General features: G+C 36.6%; 2 protein-coding genes across 4 annotated transcripts; both read left to right on the top strand.

Moving 5' to 3' along the window:
• The first annotated feature begins 4,046 nt into the window (after positions 1–4,046).
• LOC112558556 (cytochrome P450 3A5-like) lies at positions 4,047–12,112 on the top strand. Its single transcript, XM_025229068.1, has 14 exons — positions 4,047–4,359; positions 4,690–4,786; positions 5,837–5,889; positions 6,411–6,504; positions 7,113–7,232; positions 7,721–7,809; positions 8,166–8,308; positions 8,670–8,794; positions 9,231–9,354; positions 9,676–9,833; positions 10,113–10,201; positions 10,708–10,845; positions 11,081–11,242; positions 11,537–12,112. Exons 1-13 carry the CDS (start codon positions 4,274–4,276, stop codon positions 11,160–11,162), a joined length of 1,398 nt encoding a protein of 465 aa, XP_025084853.1. The 5' UTR covers positions 4,047–4,273; the 3' UTR covers positions 11,163–11,242; positions 11,537–12,112.
• Positions 12,113–14,680: 2,568 nt separating this feature from the next.
• LOC112558554 (cytochrome P450 3A56-like) lies at positions 14,681–25,209 on the top strand. Of its 3 annotated transcripts, none has more exons than XM_025229067.1 (15): positions 14,681–15,573; positions 16,460–16,582; positions 17,047–17,143; positions 17,664–17,713; positions 18,126–18,219; positions 19,561–19,680; positions 20,184–20,272; positions 20,461–20,603; positions 20,975–21,099; positions 21,885–22,008; positions 22,245–22,402; positions 22,768–22,856; positions 23,294–23,431; positions 23,624–23,786; positions 24,197–25,209. In XM_025229067.1, exons 2-15 carry the CDS (start codon positions 16,500–16,502, stop codon positions 24,272–24,274), a joined length of 1,551 nt encoding a protein of 516 aa, XP_025084852.1. In that variant the 5' UTR covers positions 14,681–15,573; positions 16,460–16,499; the 3' UTR covers positions 24,275–25,209. The 3 variants fall into 3 exon arrangements, with proteins under 3 accessions (XP_025084852.1, XP_025084851.1, XP_025084850.1); XM_025229066.1 differs by having other exon boundaries at positions 14,682–15,573; positions 16,490–16,582; XM_025229065.1 differs by having other exon boundaries at positions 14,682–15,573; positions 16,432–16,582.
• Positions 25,210–25,317: the final 108 nt, after the last annotated feature.

Raw genomic sequence — 25,317 nt, 5'->3', positions numbered from 1 at the left:
GAAAAAGGTTAAATTCATGCTACAGGGGGGTTGACCGCCTTAGCCTTGTGTAAAGAACGAGTTAAAGCTTTCATAAATCCAGCTCAATACTATGATGTGGGATTATACAAAACTTGAACAGAGTGAAATAAAAAGATTTTTAAACGGATATGTTCTTGATGGCCATTTGTGTGTATAGAAGTTTGGATATATCTGAAAGTAACCAATTATTCTTTAGTAGCAAAAAGTAAGTAAATAGGCCTACTGAATAAAAATCCACGAAGAATAAAACAATGCTACAACATTAATAAGTTTAACTTGACAACTCTTTTTGTAATTCCACTCACCATTAGAGTTGCACCCTTCGAATCATTCCTCAATCCATGTCTCTTGGACTTGGCAGCTGTGCACAATAGAATGTAAGGTAGACTTAAAATGCTATTGTACACATAATAAATTTGTAAATGTAGAGAAAATAATACTTAGATTCACTATTTTTTTTAAGTTGCGGAAACTTGTCCTTTTAAGTTCATATCTTGACGTACACCTCAAGAAATCAAAACCAAACAAAAACTAACACACCCAATAATATACTGTCTCAGCTGAAGTGACTGGAAACTTTTTCCCGCTTTGGTTCCACTGCAGCCAATCTGAAGAATAGCAGGCCGTATTTAAATTCTCCGGCGTGCACGAGAAGTGCTGAACCTTGTTAAAAAAAAATCTTTATTGTTATTTCCCCATGTAAAAATACTACAGTACAAATGCTAGAAATAAATTAATTCACTGGATTGGATAAGTTTATAGATTATAATCTGAACCCTACTTCCACTGATGAGGGATCAATGGTGGCTGCATGATGAATATAGCTACAAACCAGACCCAGTTCTTAAATAACCCTAGGGGACTTCAGAGAAGAATAATGGCATAAGTGACTCATCACCAAGTTAATTAAGAGTTTAATCAAAGCTGTTCTTTTATGAAAGTAGAACAATTTTAGTGGTCATAGTTAATAGACACACAGACTGCTCATTTTGACACCATGAAAAGCAAGTGACAGAATTATTTTATAAATAAAATTATGCATATAAAATACTACATTATTTTGTACTTCATAAAATGTGTATTAATTTTTTAATGCAAATATTAACACTGACACAGACATTCTTGTCAGGAGAGTTAACAACCTGTAAGCGCGATGCTATGCTGCCTGTTTGTTAAAATGTGTTTATCAAGACTGTAAAGCATAACATACATATTAACTGATATAATTAGCTAAAGCTAAAGGTAACATTTAAAAAAGGTGTCTAGTACTAACACAGTTATACTTTAAATGACATACCACTATTTGTTCTAACCTTCTTCATCAGCTCCTCTTTCCCATATTTTGAAGAAGCAGGGTGACCTGATTCAGTTTGTGAACTACATTCTGTAGTCTTTGCTCATGGCTCCAACTTGCTGAGACTCTGTTCAAAAATGTATTTGAAATCACTACGAACAAATGTACTTTTAGTCTTTAAAGTAATGAAACAAACAAAACTATGGATGTAAGTCTATTGCACAATTTTTTTAATTAAGCAGAAAATGATTTAGATGATATAATAGGATGTGCATGTAGACCAACTAAAACACAAAACCTGTGCTTGTAATAAGTGATCCTGAATGAAAATCAAAGGAGGACAAAATAAACTTACTGGTAAAAATTCACTGCGCCAGGACTAGTCAGTGTGATCTGCAATTAAAGAGTTAATAATTAGTTCTTTTTGTACATCTGTAAATAAACTGAAAAAATGGCATGCAGGCATTTTAAAGACAAAGAAAATAATGTGATGCAGATAAGTGATTGTTAGACGAAATCTACAGACTTTGGACAAAGTGTCATTGCATAGCATTGGATTTAATACATTTTGTTTTAAATTTCAAAGTGATATAAGTACAAAAATAAAATTCTTTCTTTTGCTTGCATTAATTTCCAAAAATTTAGTTGTTCAGAAAGCAATGTGATGTGTCTTGTTGCTTTCCCCTAGAATGCACCAAGACGGACACAAACGTTTGGTAATCGCCGCACCACTGTTACGTGAGAAAGCAACGACGAATTCAAGCATGACTCAATGAGTTCATGTCATAGATTTCAACTTCGAAGTTAATCATCAATGATAACGAGAGAGATTGTGGTGTGTGTACTTTACCTTCTTGCTGACTTGTTGATTTGACCCTCATCATTCACTGTCCTCTTGCTGTCTGCAAATCTCGTATTCGCGCTCAACATTTCGTTTCTGTAATTAGTAAATACGTGCCAATTAGTAGGCAAGACGATACGATTAGCAAGTTTGATATTACAAACAAGAAGGATATGGTTAAACCATTTAAATATTTACAGCACATATATGAGAAACAGCGTCATGTAAAAGCGAGTTGCTAGCGATGTTAATGTGTGAGACCTGCCGGGTACACACACGTGAACATTTCACAAAAAGCACTACAATACTTATATATGATCATAAATTTCATGAAACTATATCCACTGTTATATAAGTATAGTTGTTTTAATGGGCATCGGTTTTTCACTTACTTTATTAAGACTTACTTCAGAAATCGGCGGTGTTTTTACTTGAAGATGGACGTCACAGTTGCAAAATGTCTGCGTGCCGGTCAACAGCTGAACCGGACGATGTTGACCTCTGAATTAACCCTACACGCGGCGATGGCGCAAAGAGGGGGGAGGGTAAACAGCGGGTGGAAGGATGCGACACGATCAACGTGGCTACCAAATCGAGAGCGCGCTGAAGAAAAAAAGCGCGATGGACGCGTCAATTTAGGATCGAATTACACGCTTCCCATCCCAAAGTCTCACTTCCCTATAGGGGCCGTTCAAACACCCAAAGCCCATGCACGCTGGGAGGTCTGTTTTCAACCTATGTACGGGAGGACCTACTGGGGCTGGGTGCACAAGCCACACTATGCCTACAGATGCTAAAGGCCTGTATCAGCCACAAGTATATCTGCACTAACACTGTTACCATTCGGTCCCTAACACGGACAGTGGGTGGGTCTCTAACAATGGCATAATTATATCTATACAGTTGTACATAAAATTGCATGCTGATAATTGCTACTTATGTGACTGACTTTTAATAAAGTTTTCCAATACTTTCATTCATTCACTTAAGAAATCTAGTGTACTTTACAAATCGGGTCAGTGCAATGTAATTTTTTTTGTAGCAGTCTAATTTGAAGTTTAGTAGAAAAGCTTTTTATGACAGGTTGCAATTGATGCTGTTTTTTCCCAACATAAAAAAAAAACAAATTAAAAATGTTTATACGTTTCTTTCCTTTACCCTGCAGTGCCTTTTATCTAGTTGAATGTACTTGGCCCATTTTCCAAGAGAGTGTGGGCTGTGCTATTTTTAGTGTCCTTTAATTACTAGCTTTTCATTCCACTTCTCGCTGTCAGCTACCGGTCTTTCTGTCCAGTGCAACACACAGCACAACTGGGGAAAAAACATGCATTTCTGTTATATTTGTCAAAGTATTAATCATCTTATTTGTCTATGTGTGTGTCATTATGTGCATAAGCTAGAACAATGCAGTCAAAGAATTATTATTACTATAATACTTATTATATTACCTGATTATTACTTATCATTGTTTTCTTCATCGAGTGTACCAAACAGTCCACAAAAAAAGGCAAAGATCAGCATTTAAATCAAGTTTGATATACCACCATCATTAATAAGACCTTTTATCTGTCCCAGAAGGCAATTGAGCCTTGGACACAATTACACCCACACCAGGCAAATGCCAGCTATATTAACTATCACATTCTTATCATTCACAATGAGATTCAACACCCAGTCGGACCCACATACGCTTAGAACTTTTATGACAAGCATTCAGAATCATGGGAAAACTAGTCAGATTTAGACAATTGTTGTTACCATACAATACTTCTTTTTTGCATGCATTTGCATCATTCGTACTTTTAAGTATGCATAAATGCAGCCATTTAAGAATATCAATAAGAGGAAAGTGATAAGAGTTACACAATGCTGGAGGTAAATGAAGACTATAAATATTCCTTCAAGCATTTCATAGAAATTTGTAATTTTACAAATAATAAAGTGCCAGAACACTAATCTTATAGTGCTGTCATCGTGTATTTTGTTTTTGTAAGGAACATATAAAAACACCATCCTATGCTTCTGTTTTCCTATTCCCTTTGTATTACAGCTACAAGAAGCACTATATTCTGCCCACTGTACATGATACCAAGCTCCTGGAGCAGTCAAGAGCCTACATGATGGCGGATACAGAAGCAGGATGGTTCTCCCTGACTTCTTGTCTGGTTGTTGGTGTTGTAACACTTGCAGCAATGTGGTTTTGGTGAGTTCTGCTGCTAACTAGGCTAGAAACATGTACACATGGCTTTGGTGAGGATTGCTGTAGACTAAATCTGAAACCTGGATATTTTATTCCAAATTTAGATAGGTGTCTAGATACCAATAGTTTAGTTTATTCCTTGTTACTCCTCAAGGAGCAAGGGAACTCAGATGCCAATGGCTATTAAAAACTATATTGCATTAAGGCAACATATTTGGTGGTGAATGAATCACACTGTGTTATCACTGCTTAAAAGACAGCATTTAAACAATAACAAAAAAGATGTTGATTTTGTCTTTAAACTAGCTCCATACTTATGTATTGTTTGCTCAGGCGCTGTTGTCAAGTGCTAATGACTTTTAAACGGATGGGTGTCCCAGGTCCAGTGCCTATTCCTGTTTTTGGAAACGTATTGACCATTTTCAGTAAGGTATATGAGTTTGCAAAATGCACCTCTGTCATTAGTAAAACTGTAAAATGGAGAACTTGCTGATGTTATACTGATATAAAAGGCATGAAAACAAGGGTTACATTGACAGTATATTTGTGTGCATCATTTATCAGTTTTAACTGACATGCTCACTTCTACAACATGCACTCATTCAGACACAAATAGATTACAGACACACATCATGCATGCTCATGGTCAGGACAAGGTCACAGTGAAGTCATCATTCTAAAAAGATGCGTCTTAAGTTTGGACTTAATGGTGGTAAAAGAATCAGATTGTTGAAGGCTGACTGCTAATCCGTTCCAAGTTGATGGGGTTTGGTAGGAGAAAGACCTCTGTCCATTAGTCTTTTCTTAGTGGGACTCGAAGAAGGTTGCATGATGTCAGAAGATTAGCAAAGAAGTCTTGCAGGTGTTTAGATGGGAGTGAGTTCTGAGAGGTACCAAGGATCAGTGCCAAAAATGGAAGAGTAAGTCAAAGTGGAAAGTTTGACGACTGGCAGCCATTGAAGAGAGCGTATGATAGATGTTGTTATCTAGATGGTGCAGATGAGGCAAGCAGCATTAATCTGGATTCTTTGAAGTCTGTCAAGAAGATACTTGGGAATTCCAGCTAAAAGAGAATTACAATAGTCATGATATTACATGATATCTGCAGAAAATCATAATATATAGGATAAACGGTCAGCCAGAAGCAGTCTATTTTAAAATGTACTTAATTTTTTTTTTCAACACTTGACTTCTACGAAAAGTTGTAATAGAGTTCAAACTGTCAGTTGTAAGTTGGGTTGGAGATGTAGTCATAACAGAAATTATGTTTTTTATAGTGAAATATGTCCATGAAAAAATTTTTGCTTGTAACTAATAGGGGGTCGAAATTGGAAAGGTCTTAATAAATAGGCTTTACTGTACATAACACACCAATGTATGCTAATGTAAATAAATATATCATGCATACTAAAGATATGGATAACTGACTTTGAACACAGGCTGTCTGTATACTATTATATTCTCATTTTATTTTCCTCAGGGAATTGTTAACATCTTTCCATTTTGGAACAAACAGTATGGAAAACTATATGGGTATGTATGTTGATAAATTCTTACTTATTATTTATACAGCTTGTTATATACATAAGTGTTTATAACTTGCAGGAAGGGGGAGAGTTGCTAATTATTTGTGACAAGCTGTAACAGATGCCAAAACAAAGGCAAAATAGTAGAGCTGGTAAAGCACATGTAAATAATGTAAATAATTTCATTTATATTTACATACCAGAGTGTGTGCGCAAGTCCATGTGTTATTGTTGTGTGTGTCTGTCCTCATCGTCTTAAGCATTGACATCCATTGAGTGAATCGAAACTGTGTTGTCTTGTGCACATCAAGATGTCGAACTAAAACAGTGTGGAAGAAAAAGTATACATATTGGGTCCAAGAAGTCTTCTGATCCAAAGTTGAATGACACACATATAAACATGATTTACCAGAGACTTCCTTGTAGTGTCAACAGTCATCAGTTCAGTTGTTCACATGAATGCACAGCAAGAATTCAACTCTCTTATATCCTTGACAAGAATTCAACATTTTTAAATCCTTGTTTCAGTATCTTCATGCCCTCACCAGCTCTGGTAATCAGCGACCTTGATCTGATCAAAGATGTTGCAATCAAACAGTTTCAGTCATTCCCCAACAGACTGGTAGAGTTATAATTTCAGTTTTGTTGAGGAGATTGCTTAATTTGTTTTTTTATTGTTAATGAAAGAATGAGTGCTGCTGTAGTTTTTATATTGTATCTTAGCTTGGTGGTAGAGTACTATCTGTGGGTGAGGTCGCACTAGCATAAGGGGAGAAAATGCTGTTGAGTCTGCTTGTCATACTTTCATATTTCAAATATCTACAAGGTGTAGCTTTTGAAACTGTGATGCAAGAGATTGCTTTGTTTAGTGGTTATGCAAGATGCAGCAGGCAACAAGCAAGTGGTCCTCAATAAACTTTCAGCCCATTTGTAACTGCTCTTGAGCACGATCTTCACCCATTCATGTCCTGTGAAACGCAACACTCGTTACATCAAGGCATTCCAACTGAAATGCATCTTACTTTCATTATATTCATACTAATTTTCTTACGAAAATTCAAGACTCAGATCAATCCGATGGTGTCAGTTCATGAATATACAATTTAAAAACAGTGTGGCTTAGCATTGTGTCATAATAATATCTTCCTTAGCATGCTGCCATTATAACATCTTTCTTAGCATGCTGCCATTATAACATTTCTTCAGTTGGTACACTGCTTGTGTCTTTAGGTAATAACGGCTTTCAAGTTCAAGCCATGGAATGCCAATTTACTTTCATTACGAGATGACCACTGGAAGCATGTGCGGGGAGTACTTTCTCCAACCTTCAGTTCTGGCAAACTCAAAAAGGTATAATACCTCTTGGTAATTTGGTCTGTATTCCAGACATGTAAACTGAAAATGTTCTCATTTATTGTTCTTTGTTGTCATCTATTTCACAAATACAAAATAAGCCTCAAATGTTATATTTATGAACTATTTGTAACAAATAAAAAATGTCTTTTTTATAATATAAATCATTGGTGTATTGGTGTATTGGTGCATTGCAAAGTTACTTCCTATCGTCTTTACACAACCAAAGTTACACATGCAAAAATCTGTAAAACCAGTTGGCTTAGAAATGCATTTTTGACTATTGAAATCTAAATAACCAGATAATCAGATACAACAAGTGTTTGGTTGTCTACTGCCTGGGTCAAAATAGCAGTAACATTTATCGTGCAAAAACTAATGTCTACAGATGTTGCACACACTTTTTTTAAGATGAAATGATGCTAAATATTTTTATTTTAAATTGGGCTTATGAGGTGATGACTGCAGTTTGTTTTATTTTTCAGATGGTACCTGCAATAAAAAGAGTGGTATCTAATCTTGTTAACAATATAACAGAAAAAGCCAAGACAGGAGAAATGATTGAATTAAAAGAGTGAGTTAGATACTTTAAGCACGAAAGTCCAAAATAGTATTCAGTGTAGAAAAGCAACCGTTTGCTTAGTATGTTCCTGCATAATTTTTAATATACATCTATTCTTCAGGATATTGCATGTAAAATGCAAAATGAACAGCTGGTCTATTGAAATGTCACAGAGATGTAACACTTATCCTATTTGCTTTTTAATCCATAATATGTGTATAAATACTCACACATTATTATACACATGCTCAAGGATAATAAATTTATATACCAACTCTTATCTGTCACTACATGAAGCAAATAAATCCCAAAACAGTCACCTGTAGGACAACAAGGTAGAGATACTCTTCATTTGCTTTCACCTGCAGATTTTGTGGATGTTTTGCCTTGGATGTCATTGCTGGTTCAGCATTTGGACTTCAGGTAGATTCATTGAAAAACCCTAAAGATCCATTTGTTCATCATGCATACAATGTGCTGTTTGGGAGACAATGGCTGATGCCAATCTTTGGTAATATCTCCTGAATGCTGGACTTTGATTTAACCCTCTCTCATCCTGGAACTAGGCAACATTTTATGACCTAACTGTTGGAAACAACAATTAAATATATTATAACTAAAACCTTATTTCTAATTGTATCAGTATTATTGTTACTAGTATTTGAAATGTACTTACACCTAAACTAGCTCTTGTATATTTGAGTTTTCCACCTGCATGGTTGTGGTTAGATCACATGATGGCAATATTTTCAATGAACTTTAGATTTCAGGCCAATGTTTGGGCTTCATCAATTAAAAACGGCATCTTTTCTAAGATTACTTTGATGCATTGAATAGCAGTGCTAAGAGAATGGTGATTCATTTTTTTCTAGTGACTTCACCATTTCTGTCAAAACTGCTACACAAGATTGGTTTGACATTTTCTCCAAAAGAGTCCTCAGACTTTTTCTTCAACGCCACTGAGAGCGCTCTGAAGGAAAGGCGCCAAGAGAAAGAGGTTTGTATGTAAAGCAGCAAGGGGCGAAGGTTATAGACCACTGCACATAAAACCAAAAGTGCTGCATATTTTGCTCTTCAATCAATCAGTTTGCTTCATTAATCTATGATAAAGGTGGGGAACCTTTTTTTCTGCCAAGAGCCATTCAGATGTTTATATCATCATAATACAGGATTATCAACTTAAAAGTTAACCTGCTATATTTGGTCAAGACATAGTTTTACCTCATTGGTCTGAGTTTGTTTTTCTTCAGACAAAGTGCCTGTTCCCTGTGTATTCTACTTTCAACATATTTTGTTTGGGTCATGCAAAAGAAATTCTACTCTGATGTCAGCTAAACTGATGTGATCTTTCCTGGGGTAGGGGGCAGACATGTTCTGCACTTGGCTTGTGGCATATAGTTGATAACAACATATCAAACTGAACTTTTTTCCAGAAATTCAGTGACTTTCTCCAGCTGCTTGTAGAAGCAGAGAAAGAACAAGAGGCACAACAAGAGGTTGATACTGAGATTGACCACAGATCACAGCTACACACTTCTTCCCAGTGGACTCGTAAAGGTAATATTCACATTGTAGGCCTTACAAACAAAGAACATCAGAAGCTAAGGTAATGCTTACTTTACAGGCACTACAAATGAAGAATAACAGAAGCAATAAAGGCTTAATGACATGACAACTTTACCCAGCAAACACGCCAATGTTCAATCCTGGCCCAAACTTGGCCGAATCTTGCGTGTTTGCTGGGTAACTACTAGTTTTTGTTCAGAAAAGAAGACTGCACCAGACTGCAAGATGATCAAACTTATTTTTCGACCAAAGATTTTTGTAAGAAGTTGTTGTGATAAAATAATGTCACTAATGTTGGGCATTTTTATACAGGTCTAACACGGGAGGAAATTCACAGCAATACCCTAATCTTTCTTGCTGCTGGTTATGACACAGTTTCCACGGCAATGTCCTACACCTTGTTTTGCCTGGCAGCCAATCCAGAATGTCTTCACAAGGCACAACAGGAAGTTGATGACAAGCTTGGGAAGGTGACAGATCTTCTTTATTTAAGAAAATGCCTAGTTCTGATTTACTTTTTCTCTTAAAAAAAGGGTCAGAGTTTTGGAAATGGAAAGTATCAAATACCTTTAAAAACCTATGAAAACTAAGAAATGATAACTTGGAGTACTTAATAATAATGTTGGAGTGCTGAATAAAATTGAAACATTTCCTTACTTTAGGAACAAAGATGTGCTATAAAAGACTGCAAATTAATTACAAATTATAATTTTCCACTTAACAGAGTGACATTAAAATATTCATTTCAGAAACTTGCTGATTACTCCACAGCAAATGAACTGGTGTACCTTGACATGTGCCTTAATGAAGCACTTAGAATGTTTACTCCAGCATTCTTGTGAGTAAACCAAAATAGACAATCAATGACACTGTAGTCTATGTTTTGTAAGTCTGTTCTTATAAGTAGTCCAAAGCAGACAATGAGACGAGCTAGAAGGCAGTGGTTTATGTTTTGTTCTTTTGATGACATTCCTTTAGATTTCTTATGACTTCAGCATTAAAAAATAAAATCCCTGATTCTCCTCTCATACTGATGGTAAAAACCAGAAAGAAAAAAGATTTGGATGGGAAAGTTCTAGGCTGCATGTGATTTGGATTACTTATTTATATTGTCACAGATTTTTGCCAGTTGTAGCTTACATTTATAAAAATATTGAAGCATTCATAATTTTGTGACCCCCATCTTTTTTATCTAGATATGTAGTATTTTTACTATAGTCTCTCTCGAAGGCATAAATAATGTATGCTTCTTCTTGGTGGACATAAGATCAGTAGAATCTATGTGTGCCAGTTTATTAGAGAATCATGATACTCATATTTACTGGTATACTCGGGTTTTATCAGCACAGACAGAGAATGCACTGAGGATACTGAAGTAGGAGGTTACAAGGTGCCTAAAGGAATGCGAGTTGTATTTCCATTTTATGCCATCCATAATGATCCTGAGATCTGGCCTAACCCCACCAAGTATGACCCAGAAAGGTAAGAAATAGTTGCATTACAGGAATTTGTACCAGGCAGATCTGTCTCCTCGCTCACCATTTCTCTCTTGTGAATGACGTAGGGTTGCTTTCTTCTCATTTTCTGTTTTCTTAAATTTTTTGTGCTTCCTTGTTTTCTGTTGACTTTTTTCCCCTTTAATTTTCTCAGATTTTTATTGTCAGATTAGATGGGTATGATTAATCGCAATCTTTTGCCCATCATTTGTATTTTTCAGACACACACCTGAGCACGTGCAGCCCAGCATCCATGCAGCTTTTTGCCTTTTGGCATTGGCCCCCGCAACTGCATCGGCATGAGACTGGCACAGCTGGAGATTCGCATAGCTCTGGCAGCTATTCTACAGCAAGTCACACCAGTCCTATGTGAGAAGTCAGTGGTGAGTAAAGAGTCTTTTGCTAAGAGAGTGACTGAGAAGTTGTGTTTTGCCTAATTAAGTTTTTGCTCGTTTTCAGACAATGCAACAGGAAATAATTCCATTATTCTTCAACATAACATTAATCCAGTTTTAAGTATTAGACCATCAGGAGGATATTTATCATAGCCATTCAAGTATGCAAGATATTTTCATTTAAAATGGAGAAAAGTCCTCTTGATCAATTCATTGGACAAACGTGACGCCCACAAACACGCTCATGCGTGATTTCACTGATTGGTTTATTTCTTGTTCCAGTATCCTCCCAGACGTTTTCTGTTTGGTCGCATCACTAGCAGTGATGGTCTGTGGGTGAAATTCCTGCCCCGTAAATGACACAGTCATCAAAAGAGACATGACAGGGGACCAGACCCCAGTAGAGTGACATAAATTGAGCCAAGATGACCCAAGTATAGTGACAAAATATGAATAGTTGATATTTATGTGATTAAAGAGCTGGGTGAGTAATGAGCTTTAGTAATTTGTAAATCAGTATAGCTTGGTGTCATCAGCCAAAGTGAAAGTTGATTGTGCTGAAAACATAACATATCAAATATTAATTTTGGAAAATTGCAGACTTCTAAATGGCACCTAAAGCTTCTTTACAGTTTTATTATACCAGCTATTTGAATATGTTGTAGCATCAATCAGGATAAGAATGAAGCTTGCTGTCAATAAGATAATCTGAAAAACTTTTTAAAGACATTTTTTACTTGTTTATTGATTGTATATGGAACTTTTTAGTAGTCAAAGTTTGTAATACACTTTATATTCGCTTATTGCTGAAAAGAGTTTTACCAGAGATTTGACCGAAATAAAATAGTCTCACTTCCTCAGAATTGTTGTCTTTTTCATATTCAAGACATAATTATATTCTTGGTTTTTACTTTTGATCTCAGAAATTTTAGATGAGATATCATGGTTAAACACTGTTGTAGCGGGCGCTTGCTAGGACAGCTGTAATGCTGACAATTTGTTGTTCCCTCCACCCTCACCGCCTTCATCCCCATACTTGGTAGCACGATACAATAGCAGGCAAAATTCTTTGCTTGCACCTGTTTCCTAAAGGTGGCTGGTCCTGCGTGGTAGAGCAGTAAAAGCCTCAGTTTCCGAAAGGTGACTACCTAAACGTTTATAAAATGTTTCAAATGATATCAGGGTAGGCTCCTAGTTTTTTTTCTTCCTTTTCTTTTTTTTTTTGTCTCTGTCTCTCTCCTCTCTCCGATGGCATGGTTGCTTGGAATTCTGACCATCCCGAGTACTAGAGAAGTATCATTTTCCCGCAAAGGTGCTTTGGTCCCGCTGGACAGAGGCTTTCGTCACTCATCTCCTCTTCTCCTTTAGTGGCTAGACGGGTGGGCTCGAATAGGAATAGTGGTTGTATGTGTAAATAAATCTGTCTTTGAACTTATATCTACCTGTGTGAGCGTGTCAGTCTGTACGAATGCTAGTGTGTTGTACGTGTCTTCTCATCCTGTGAATGATGTGAATTGTATCACTAGAGCGAAAGAGATTTGTATTGAAGATCCGTAAAGCTCCGACTCACCTCAGAAAACACTTTTGTCTGGGAAAAAGCAAAGTTTTAGTGGATTCTAAAGTCGGTTAAGTGCTGGGGGTGTGGTGGATGGGAAAAAAGAACACAAAGCGAGGTAGATTAAATGCTTGTGAACTTAGTCCTCTTCCCTGGAACACCAAAGAGGAACAGACTGATTGGCGCCAGAACCGCATATAGTGAAAAATCGTATCAGACCGGCTACAAATAAATGGTACCCTGACTTGGATCATTTTCTATTGGATGTGTTCAGTCCGGCTACACTGTCATGAAGAAGAGAATGATAATATTGTGTAATTGTGGTCCTGTTTGATAATTATACTACCCAACTAATAATTTAACAGGATTTCAGGTTTGGTAGACTTTGGCCTGAAGATGTTTGGCTCACCAAAGCAAGTTTGACATACTTCTTTCAAGCAGAGAAATTTTGACATCACAATTTGAGAGAGCAGACCTTTAGAGACAGCAATGGCCAGGTAGAGCGAGACACCGCAGTTTTTATCTCCCTTGACCAGCTCTCTAGCTTCGGACTTTCCCGCTGTTGTTTGATCTAGAGTGCACAACATCACATTATCTTCACGTTCACTTCAAATACTGTGTCCCCTCCGTCCTCTCACTGAAAATAACCCGCCAATTTCATCATTGTAAGAGACATGGCTGGACTGACAGGTATTCAAGCGAGGTTCACTCAGAACTTGTGTTAACTGCCCAGTTAACTAACGAGGCAGGTGTGTATAAAAGCTTCTGGTTTATTCACATTTTAGATTAACTACTAAAACGATGAATGTTTGTTCAAAGCTTGTCTCAATATATCATTGTTTTAGGTCTGTCTACAACTGTCAAATGCCTCTAGAGAGAGGACTGCCACTTAATAGACAACTGAATGATGATACGGAGGGTGCATATGTGACGGGTCACTTCCGTAAAGACATGTAAGCCAATGGTCGCTTTCATTCTTCCTTTCTTCTTGTTGTTGTTCCTAATCCCAGTGGGATGTTAGCCTGACTATAAAAGTTCCGCGAAAGTTCTCTCTTAGTCATCCTCTTCGTCATACGCCCTCGTCCATTGTGCCGGTGTCGGCCCTCAGTCGTACAACCGGACATGTCAACTTTTGATATGAAACGAGAAACAGCTGAGTGTGTTTGAATTGGGTTGACTTTCAGTATGCCAGGAGAGCTGGTTAAGATGATGGGCGATTGGAAAAGTGCAGCTCTAACAATAGATTCGACTGAAGGCTTTGATCACCTCTAGGATATGTCGAGACAAGGAGTGAATTGCTCCTTGGACACCCCATACACAAGAGTGCATGTGTGGGTGGGGATGGGTACGAGGTATGAAACGATCCACCACCTGCTTTTGATATTCTGTTCTCTCCCACAGGTCTGTTCTGATCGAGAAATCATGTCCAGATCATGTAGAAGATGACCGTGAAGATGCGGATCTTGGTGTGTAGAGATAAAGCCTTGGAGTTTTCAGGTGAGGTGTGGAATCAAGCCTGGCTTTTATGTATCCGGCTTCTTACATCTCATCTTCATTCTTTGCTGGCTATAACATTGACCTCCCTTCTTGATGTTGATGGTCAGTCTAGTCATCGCTGCTTCTTCTGCGAGCCGAGTGAGCTTGTGCATGTTGAGAGATTTATATGCACCAGTACTGTGATGGTCATCTCCCCGTGTCGGCGCTGTCACACGTGTGATCTGGTTGGAGCCATATACATACCAAGCACCGAGAGCCCCACGAGAGAAGATCGAGACCCTGATGATGCCCGGTACCCGTGCTCGTAAAACATGGTTTTTATTTGTCATTTCAAATACAGGAGAGACAGCAACTCGTGGTTTTCATCACGCCCGCTCTTTGCTCGCGAATGATAAACAATAACCCTAGCAGCACAGACTATCGAAAATATATGGATCCTATAGAAAGTATAATAGGACCAATTGTTCCTCACGAGGGGACCCATAGATTTGCATTCGGTGCTGTTAATTAACCTTCGATAATCTTTATATTTTCTTAAGTGTGAGAGTAGAACCATTTGTTTCTTTCCACTCCAAGTGCATTACCGTTCTCTGTTTACAAGTTCTTTCTTGATATTCTACTCACTGATAATGAAATACTGACTTCACCCTGATAATAAGCCTGTTTTAACGGGGTGCATGGCCCGTTCATTTCGCCCCACAGTCGGAGTCAAATCGTCCCACGTACTATGTCCACATAGTCGTCCATACTCTGAAAGCCGAATCGTCTGGGACAAAATTACCGGTGATCATAGCAATAGCTATAAAATTGTTACTGAAATAGTTACTGATTCATGCGAGCTTAAAATGAGAATTCTACAGAGGAGAGTGTTATTTTTATTATATGTCCTTTTAAGGACAGGTACTTTGGGTTCGAGTGTGACTGTAATAATATCAACTGAAGGTACATGTGTACCATCTTGCGGTATCGTGCCATTGGCTAAGGGTACAGACTTACCCTCGATTCGTCATAACGGTACCTTATCCTCGTACCCTGACAACTTTTACACTAAAATAAATTTGCCGCATGTCGACAATTTTTGTCAGGCCTAATAAGGCTATAGTGTAATCAAGGTGAAGGTCTCACTTTGCTCCATATATGAGGCAGGCAAGCAGTTCAAACATTCCTATTTCTCTCCACGCCCTTCGAATGTGTTGTTTATACAGTGGTCCGTTTGCCGCCAGCTGAAGGTGTTGAGACAGTTCAACCTATCGAGAAGATTTAACAGGTAAGTAGTATATTTTTCATGCTGTCAAGTAAGGTAGGCTGCAGTTAGAAAAAATAGAGTTTAAATGGTTCCACTGAAACATACAAACGTGGTACAGTCAGCTACAAGATATATTTGTAGCCAGCACTATATAGCGTATAGGTCATCAACAACAACATAGGTACAGGTGTGAACAAAAATTGCTGTGGGTTGCTACATTGTGATTTGCTTCTACAGCCTTCAGTTAATTTAGCTTTTCGCATTAATTCTTTTATCTCAGTCGGTCAATCGGTTCTAGCCGTACTTGACAAATCATGCAGGTCATGATCAAGGTATAAGGACATTTCCTTGCTATCTAAATGTTCAGTTTAGTAGAAAATTGTTTATGCTCCCCCACCCCCCATATAAAATATAGTGCATACCTTGGTGTGGCCGCGGAGCCCTTTAATTTTGATGACTGTACAGTATCTTCCATGAGAATGGTCACTCTGCTATTTTTTAAAACGCGCATGTTTATTAGCTTTTCATTCCACATCTTATGTTGTCGGCCACAGATCTTCCTGTACATTGCAGGCTGGTTAGTTCATTTCTGTTGATATCTGTTATATTTATTGTAGCCATTTTCTTTGTCTTACTTGCATATACATGTGTGTGTGATTGCTTTGTGGGGTAATTAGCTTCTAGCAGTCTATATAGTTTGAACCAAGGGGTTAGATAAAATTATTATTATTCTTTTGTTTAAGGATGTTTTCATCAGTGCATGTACCATGTAGACAACAAAAACAATCCTGTGTAAGCTCAGCGTGCAGTGTCCTGTCTTGTAATGAGCATGTTAAAAACACCATCATAAACTTGTTCTCCTGTTCCTTTCCATTCTAGCTACAAGAAGCACTTGTTCTCTCCACAGTTCTTAATACAAGCTTCTGTGACTGTCTAGAACACACATTATGGCGAATACAGAAGCAGGATGGTTATCACTGACCACTTGTCTGGTTGTTGGTGTTGGAACACTCACAGCGTTATGGCTTTGGTAGGTACTGTTGCTGAGTAGGTCAGAAACATGTATATGTTTCATTTTGGTGAGTACCAGAGACACATGGTGAAAACTGTATTCCATTAATAGGAGGCAGTTGGAGATGAATGAATCCCATAATTTTTTTTGCTAAGAGGTTCTCATTTCATTTTATACGATTGCAGATTTTCTAGTGAACATAAAATATAGTGAGCTCATTATATTGTATTACCTTGACCATTTTGAATAGTTTGAACCCATTCAGTTGTACTGAATTAAACAAATCTGTTCTTTAACTGCACCTTTATTAAATTATTTGTTTAATAGATTGTATTAAGCAGATCAGTCTGGTTACAGAAATTATAATGATCATGTATTATTAGTTTGTTCTGGATTAAAAGAAAGGAGCAGAGTTTAAGATATTTCTTAAAAATAATTTTGTGTTATAAAACAAGCCACATACTTATGTATTATTTGCTCAGGCGCACTTGTCAAGTGCTGATGACTTTTAAACGGATGGGTGTCCCTGGTCCGACGCCTATTCCTGTTTTTGGAAACATGTTGTTCATGTTCAAGCAGGTATGTGAGCTTGCTGACTGCATGCTAGCTATGGGGACCTGCTCATCGCACAGTGTGTAGTAATAGCTAGATGTTGATTAAAGGGAAAAAGGTGCCCTATACAGTTAACATATTGACAATGGAGGAAATGATTAACGATATTTGATCTTAGAAAAGCAATTGATGACATTTTGTAGTTATACTATAAAGAGAAGAGATGTTTCAAGCTTCTGGCTTTATTATGCAAAATGTTTGTGTGATTTTAGAACAAGGTCAACTGTGAAAAGGAGAGCTGATGATAAAGTTTAAAAGCATGAAAAATAAGAGAATATAAGGACTGCATTGATTATATATTTGTGTGCATCATTTATCATTTGTAATTTTTATAAAGCATTTTCTTCTTTACTTTGATGTTCATGATGTATAATATTCCAGTGCATGCTTGCACAAATAAATGATGCCATGCATTCAGAAGATATAAATAATTACTGACTTTCACCTCAGTTTGTACACTATTACCTTTTCTTTTTATTTTCATCAGGGACTTAACACCTTTCCAATTTTGAACAAACAGTATGGCAAAATATATGGGTATGTATTAATATATATTTGTGTAGTAGATACATAGAAGTATTTAAAAATGGCTGTGAAATTATGCTAGTGCATTTATGTTTGTGTGACAAAGCTGTGATGGGGCCAAAACTAAGACAATATACAGTACATCAGGACTGGGTACAGCACTTGATTTACCCAGTTCTGACTCATTATATGATTAAAGTCATCAAATTATAAAGTATTATTATATAATAATCTGGCTATGGTTACAAGAAAATGCTATTCACTAATGCCTAAAATATTAGAAAAAGTTAACCCATTTTAGTGTTGGGGAGTAATTATTATTTGCAATTCACCTGAAAGTGCACAGTGGGGTCAAAAGTCATGGAGTCAGTTGTTCCACATGAGCGGAGAACGAGAAGTCAACATTCTTACCTTCTTGTTACAGTGTCTTCATGCCTTCACCAGTTCTAATTATCAACGACCTTGATCTGATCAAAGATGTTGCAATCAAACAGTTTCAGTCATTTCCCAACAGACAGGTAATCATTTCGGTTTTGTTGAGAAGATTGGTTACTTTTTTTTTCTTTTTTTTTTTTGCAAATGTATAACTTGATGGTTGCTGTTGCATTTTTTAGATGGTACCTTAGTTTGGCTTTGGTGGTGAAGTAGTATCTGGTTGGTGAGGTCAGACTAGTCTAAGGAGAAGAAAAATTAACCTTTCCAAGAAGAAACCCTCACCCTCTCATCAAGCGGCCAGTTTGGCAAGAGACAGCCAACAGATGGACATATCATCAAGAGTACCAAGCCAGCTTCATTAGCTTCATTGTGTACACTACACCATGGGGGAACGGGTCATGCTTGAGTTAATAAGCAGTTACAGCCTTTGAGACTGGTACGAGATTCACATTGTTTAGTGGTCACACAAGAAGCGGCAGGCAACAAGCAAGCAGTTACCACCAACAGTATGGAAGCATGTGCCTTGTGATTACACAAATGCTGACGCACTAAAATGTATCGTACTTTCAATATTTTCCTAATTATTTTCATTCGAAAATTCAGACTCAAGCTGATTAGATTCTTTTCGTTCATGAATACATATAGTTTAACAACAGTATAGTTTAGCATAGTGCCATTATAATATTTCCTTGGATGGCATTCTTGTAACAAGAACATGAAAATAAAAAAATTACATAAACATGATGCTCTGAGTGTTAATCAAGGACATGAACAATATAAACGGTAGACATTTTGCAGCAAATAAAAACAGTAAAAACTACAGATAATGCGGAACAATAGCCCTCAAACTCCAGATATTTCTTGGACAAATGTGCTTTTAAGGATGCATTTCAAACACTTTATTGTTGCTGATGGCATATTACATTGGTGAGGAAGTTTCAAAGCTCAAAGGCATAAATTCTGAGAACTGTCTATTGACTATACATGTAGTATGGCTTGGGTCAAAAGGTAAGACTAAAAGCACACTAGGGCAGAACCCAAAATATCGTAAACCAGGGGTGGGTAACCTTTTTTCTGTCAAGAGCAATTTGAATAATTATAACATCACTTGCAAGCCATACAAAATTATCAACTTAACGTTAGCCTACTCTGTTTGGTAAAGTAAAAGTGTATTAACACTTTCGCAACATACATGCTCCCATGCTGCCTAGCACCAACTATCCTTTGAGTCACCACAAATTACTGGGGTTTTACAGTCTGCAGGCCTGATTTATCCCATCCCTCCAATAAACAGTAGATTGAATAATCCATTGCACCTAAGGCATATGATTAGTCTAACAAAGTGAGTATTGACAGTTGCTGTTTATCCAGTGAATACAAAATGTTATTATCTTCAACAAGGCTGTTTCTGTTTGTGTCTTTAGATACCAAACATCTTCAAGGTCAAGCCATGGAATGCCAATTTACTTTCTGTAAGAGGTGACCAGTGGAAGCATGTGCGTGGAATACTTTCTCCAACCTTCAGTTCAGGCAAACTCAAAAAGGTACATAGCCTCCTGGTAAATTTGGTCTGTATATTCCAGTCACAAAAATGCACAGTAAATGTTTTCTCTCAATCTCAACATTTTTCATCACCTGTTCCACAATAAAAATTGAGCTTTCAATAATTTGGTTTTTTTGGGGGTTTTTTTTTGTCAACAATGTGTAGAAAATCAAACTTAGTCTTATTATCATATTAATTGTAATTAGTAATTAATAATGAGTGTATTTTTAGACCATGAGCTGAGATATTGCAAAATTACTACCTGCCATCTGTAAACAATCGAAGGCATACCCAGCCAATAGAACAATTCATACTAAAAGCTACCTTGAATGCAGCCTGGGCCACAAAATTGCTGAGGTCATCAGCACTTCTACTATAGTCAGTAATATTCATTGTGCAAGAAATAATGGTCACAGCTGTTGCACATCCACATTTTAGGATAAGATGAAATGTTACTAAAGGCTGAAATTATCAATGATGGCTGCAGTTTGGTTTCCGTTTCAGATGGTACCTGCAGTACAAAGAGTGGTGTCTAATCTTGTCAACAATGTAACAGAAAAAGCCAAGACTGGAGAAATGATTGAACTGAAAGAGTGAGTACAGCAACCAAAATAGTCTTCAAAGGAAAAAGCAACCATTTGTTCAGTATGTTCCAAACACTCCATGTTGTTTTAACATATATCAATTCTAACAGACTGAATGATTGAGTATGAACTTTGAAAAGAGCAGTTGGCTTGGTGAAACCTCACAGAAGTGAATCACATTTTTATTTTGCCTGCAGATTTTGTGGATGGTTTGCTATGGATGTTATTGCCGGTGTAGTATTTGGACTTCAGGTGGATTCATTGCAGAACCCTAAAGATCCATTTGTTTACCATGCTCGAAATGTGCTCTATGGGAGGCAGTGGGTGCTACCATTGTATGGTAACATCCTTATTTGACTATTAGATTTTTATTTAACCTTCTCATTTAATCTTCTCTTTTTCTGGGTCTAGGGATCACTTTGTGTCATGACTATTGGCAACAATAATTGTGTACAAATTAAATACATATAATGATTAAATGTAATACTTAAATGCATTTATTTTTATATAATTATACCTAAATTAGTTTTTGTATAGGTAAGTTCTTTTTTTTTCCTGAGGCTGTGGATATATCACATGATGCCAACATTTTCAGTGAACTTTCAAATTTCAGATATTTAAAGGAAAATCTATAGCAAAAGACGTTTTTCTAAGATTACTATTAATGTACTAAATTTTAATGTTAATAGAATTTTGATTACTTTTTTCTAGAGACTTTGCCATTTCTTTCAACGCTGCTAAACAAGATTGGTTTGACGTTTTCTCCAAAAGAGTCCACAGACTTTTTCTACAATGTCACAGAGGCCGCTCTAAAGGAAAGGCGGCAAGAGAAAGAGGTTTGTATGTAAAGTGGAAAGGGGAGAATGTTATAGACTGCTGCACATAAGACCAAAAGTATCTGTATCTTGAGTTCCCTGTACTCTTTGAAATGGAGAGGGTAAAGGGCATGAGGTAATCAACATTTTTTTACGACCTCTTCTTCTACATTACTAGATAACATGGAGTCGCAAACTCCATAATTGGCTGTGCAACCCAGGGAATTTGCTTCATTGATCTATAGGTACTACATCCATGACTACCAGTAAATTGATCCTTGAGAGCTTCTATGTGCTAGATAGATATTTTTTTATCAGACAATAAATGCACAGACTGTCCATTCATTAATAACCATGTTGAAATTTAGACATAATGCAGGGCTTCTGCTTACGCAAAAAATTGCGTACAGTACGCATTAAAAGTTCGGAGGACCCTTCACAATAATTATAGCAGAAGCCTGTAATGATTTACTCCTTTTATTTTTATTTTTAACTATTATCTCAAATTTAGCAATGGTTGTTAAAGGTGAATAGTGAATAAGGAAAAAAATCTAAAAGCTCCAGTCATATTTTGTTGGTTTAATAATTTTTTTAGATTTTAATGATTTCTGATTTCTTGTCAGAGTTTGTAAATTTTTTTCTTCCAGGCCTAATGGCCGTTCCCTATGTTTTATATTTTCTAAAGTATGTTTGGTCATGACAAGGAAAGTCTGTTTTACTGCCAGGTTCTCTATCTTGGGTTAGGGAACAAGCATGTGTTCTGTACCTGTAGTGTAGTTAACAACGTGAAACTGAATTTTTTCCAGAGATTCAGTGACTTTCTTCAGTTGCTTGTAGAAGCAGAGAAAGAACAAGAGGCTCAACAAGAGGTTGATGCTGAGATTGACCACAGATCACAGCTACACACTTCTTCCCAGTGGACTCGCAAAGGTAATGCTTACCTGCCTTACAAATGAAGAATGACAGAAGCAAAAGTGCTGCCTATTTTAGAGGCCTTACAAATGAAGAATGAAAAATGCTGAATGATGTTACAACTTGTGGTATGAAAGTTTTTTTCTGAAACAGATGACTTTGTAATGTTCACCATTATTTTGGACCAAAGATTAATTTTAAAAAAAAATAGTTGTGTTAAAATAAGGTCACTTACTTTCAGCATTTTCATGCAGGTCTGTCACGAGAAGAAGTTCACAGCAATGCCCTAACCTTTTTTAGTGCTGGTCATGACACAGTTTCTACGGCTATGTCCTACACTTTATTTTGCCTGGCAGCCAATCCAGAATGTCTTCACAAGGCACAACAGGAAGTCGATGACAAGCTTGGGAAGGTGACAGATCTTCTTTAGTTAAGAAAATGCCTAGTTCTGATTTACTTTTTCTCTTAAAGTATTTTGGGGATGGAAGGTATTAAAACTAAGAAATGATAATGTCTTGTAGGCATGAGTTTGATAAGATGTGATGTGAGTTTAAAATGGTGCTGCATGAGTTGATGCCCTTGATGATGTTCCTTTCCCAAACTGGCTCAAGACTGTCATTTTGCAGCATGCAAATCTACTTATTATTACTTCAGAAGCTTGAAAATGTTTCATTACTGTAGGAACAGTTCCATAAAGGAACTAATATTGATTACAAATTATAATTCTTCATGTCAGTCCCTTAATTTAAAAGAATGACATCAAAATGTTCATTTCAGAAACCTGCTGATTACTCTACTGCAAACGAACTGGTGTACCTTGACATGTGCCTAAATGAAGCACTTAGAATGTTTCCTCCAGGATTCTAGTAAGTAAACCAAAATAGACAATTAATGAGACTTGAGTGAGAAAGAAGTGGTTTGTGTTTTGTTGTTTTGGTGGCATTGCATTAGATTTCCTTAAGACTGACAGTACAGCTACAATTTCTTTAGCCTTCTTTCCTACTGTCACATATAGACACACTGAATCAATAAATAAGGAAGATGAAAATAATAAGAGAAAGAAGGTGTGGAAGTGAAAGTTCTAGGCTGCATGTGCTTTTGGATTACTTATTTATATTGTCACAGATTTTTGACATTTGTAGCTCACAGCATAAACATTTCAGTGTTTATTGTGTGACCATTTTATTGTGGTATATATAGTATTTTACTTTATTCTCTCTCAAAAGCATGAACACTGTGTGCTTCATCTTGGTAGACATCAACAAGATCATTTGTTTTTAAAAGTATACTCATGTTTTATCAGTACAATGAGGGAGAGCATTGAGGATACTGAAGTAGGAGGTTACAAGGTGCCTAAAGGAATGCGAGCTATATTCCCATTTTATGCCATCCATATTGATCCTGAGATCTGGCCTAACCCCACCAAGTATGACCCAGAAAGGTAAGAAATAGTTACATTAAAGGAGTTTGTACCAGGCAGATCTGTCTCCCCTCTCACTTCTTTCCTTGTGGATGTGAGGTTTTTTGCCTTCTTATTTTCCGGTTTTGCTTATTTTAATTTTTTTTTAAAAATTCCATTTAGTCTGCTTGGTTTTTTTTAATTTTTGTTTGTATCACATTCTTCGCTTGGCAGACACACACCTGAGGCACGTGCAACCCGGCATCCATGCAGTTTCTTGCCTTTTGGCATTGGTCCCCGCAACTGTATCGGCATGAGACTGGCGCAGCTGGAGCTCCGCATGGCTCTGGCAGCTGTCTTACAAAGAGTCACTCCAGTTTTATGTGAGAAGTCAGTGGTAAGTAATGAACCATTCACAAAGAAAGTGACTGAAAAGTCATGCATTGCCTGATTAATTCTATTGAATAATATCAGATTTTCAGACTTTGAAACAGAAAATAATTCTAATATTCTTCAACATCACATTTCATCCAGGTTTAAGTAACAGACCATCAGTAAGATACATAGTTGTCCAGGAATGCATATTAATTTAAATTGGAGAAAGCTGCTCAGGATTAATTCATTGGACAAATATGCAAATGCATGCATGAACACACACACACACATACACTCACATGTATGCATGTGCACACTTTCACTTGTTCGTGAATGCATGCACTGCTCCCTTTTAAAGCTTAGGTTTTTATCTTAAAACTCTCAAATTTAAATGCTTAGTCTTTCTAGTGAATGGTTTTTTCCTTGTTGCAGTATCCTCCCAAGAGTTTTGAGTTTGGTCGCATCACTAGCACTGATGGTGTCTGGGTGAAATTCCAACTCCGTGACTAAGATGATGGTAAGAGTCATTACAAGGGACCAGACTCTAAAGATGACTCAAGCAGAGTGATGAGATGATTCAAGGTAGTGACAAAACATGAATATTTGACATTTATGTCTTTCAAGAACTGGGTGTGTACTGAGTTTCAGTAATAATAATAAATGCAAAATTTGTAAAGAGCATACTCACACTCCTAAGGAGTCACAATCAACATAGCTTGAAGTCATTAGCCTAGGTAAAGATTGATTATGCTTTAAAAAAATATATATATTTTTGTGAAGTTGAAACTTGTAAATGGCACATAAAGCTTCTTTGTATTTCTATCATTCCAGGTATTTGATGTAGAATATGTGCTTGGTTGTTGTTGTTTTTTTTGTGACTGTAAGAGATGTGTGAAGGTTTGTTCCTCTTTCAATCCTTGTTTGTAAAGATCATCAAAACAGCAATTGGACAAAAGACATAGATTTATGAGCCTTCTAATATCAGATATTTAATTGATTTTCATCTTTTGTTCTCTTGGAGATGCATGTCAACTGTTTATGCAGTTTTGAGGTTTTCAAAAAGTCTTTCAGGCTCTTTTAGCCTGCTACACGATTATCTTATTGTGGACCACAACTATTAATATCATCTTCCATATTTTGCTTAATCATAGTATCAGTTAAAGTCTCATTACAGTCTGTGATATTGTTGTATTTCTACTTTTATTCATGAAGGCACATAAAAATTGTATCCCTTATAATCATCCTTTTTTCAGCTTTAAGATAATAATAATCCTAGCTGTCAGTAATGTAATCTGAAGAAGCTTTACTTTTTTAAAGACTTTATTTAAGTTTATCAATTGCATCTGAAACTTGTTTGCAGTCAAAGTTTACAATAAAGTTTGCTTTTTGTCAAAAAAAGTTTTACTAGAGATTGAACCAAAATAAAGCAGTCTCACTTTCTCAGATTCTTGTCTTTATATATTCAAGGCCTATGGTTATATTCTTGGTGTTTTAGTCAGCAAAATGTTAATAATATTATAGTATTTATCACAGTGCACTGTTAATTTTGATGG

Source organism: Pomacea canaliculata, linkage group LG3, assembly GCF_003073045.1.
Source record: "Pomacea canaliculata isolate SZHN2017 linkage group LG3, ASM307304v1, whole genome shotgun sequence".
NCBI classification, from domain to species: Eukaryota; Metazoa; Mollusca; class Gastropoda; order Architaenioglossa; family Ampullariidae; genus Pomacea; species Pomacea canaliculata.
This window is presented reverse-complemented; position numbering and strand designations above follow the sequence as displayed.

What these genes read in the sequence shown, in the direction of transcription:
- LOC112558556 (XM_025229068.1), top strand. Translation starts at nt 4,274, where the DNA reads ATGATGGCGGATACAGAAGCAGGATGGTTCTCCCTGACTTCTTGTCTG. An exon ending in TATTGACCATTTTCAGTAAG is followed by an intron (nt 4,787 to 5,836) that starts GTATATGAGTTT and finishes TATTTTCCTCAG; the next exon opens with GGAATTGTTAACATCTTTCC. An exon ending in TTCCCAGTGGACTCGTAAAG is followed by an intron (nt 9,355 to 9,675) that starts GTAATATTCACA and finishes ATTTTTATACAG; the next exon opens with GTCTAACACGGGAGGAAATT.
- LOC112558554 (XM_025229067.1), top strand. Translation starts at nt 16,500, where the DNA reads ATGGCGAATACAGAAGCAGGATGGTTATCACTGACCACTTGTCTGGTT. An exon ending in TCGATGACAAGCTTGGGAAG is followed by an intron (nt 22,403 to 22,767) that starts GTGACAGATCTT and finishes TGTTCATTTCAG; the next exon opens with AAACCTGCTGATTACTCTAC. An exon ending in TTTTATGTGAGAAGTCAGTG is followed by an intron (nt 23,787 to 24,196) that starts GTAAGTAATGAA and finishes TCCTTGTTGCAG; the next exon opens with TATCCTCCCAAGAGTTTTGA.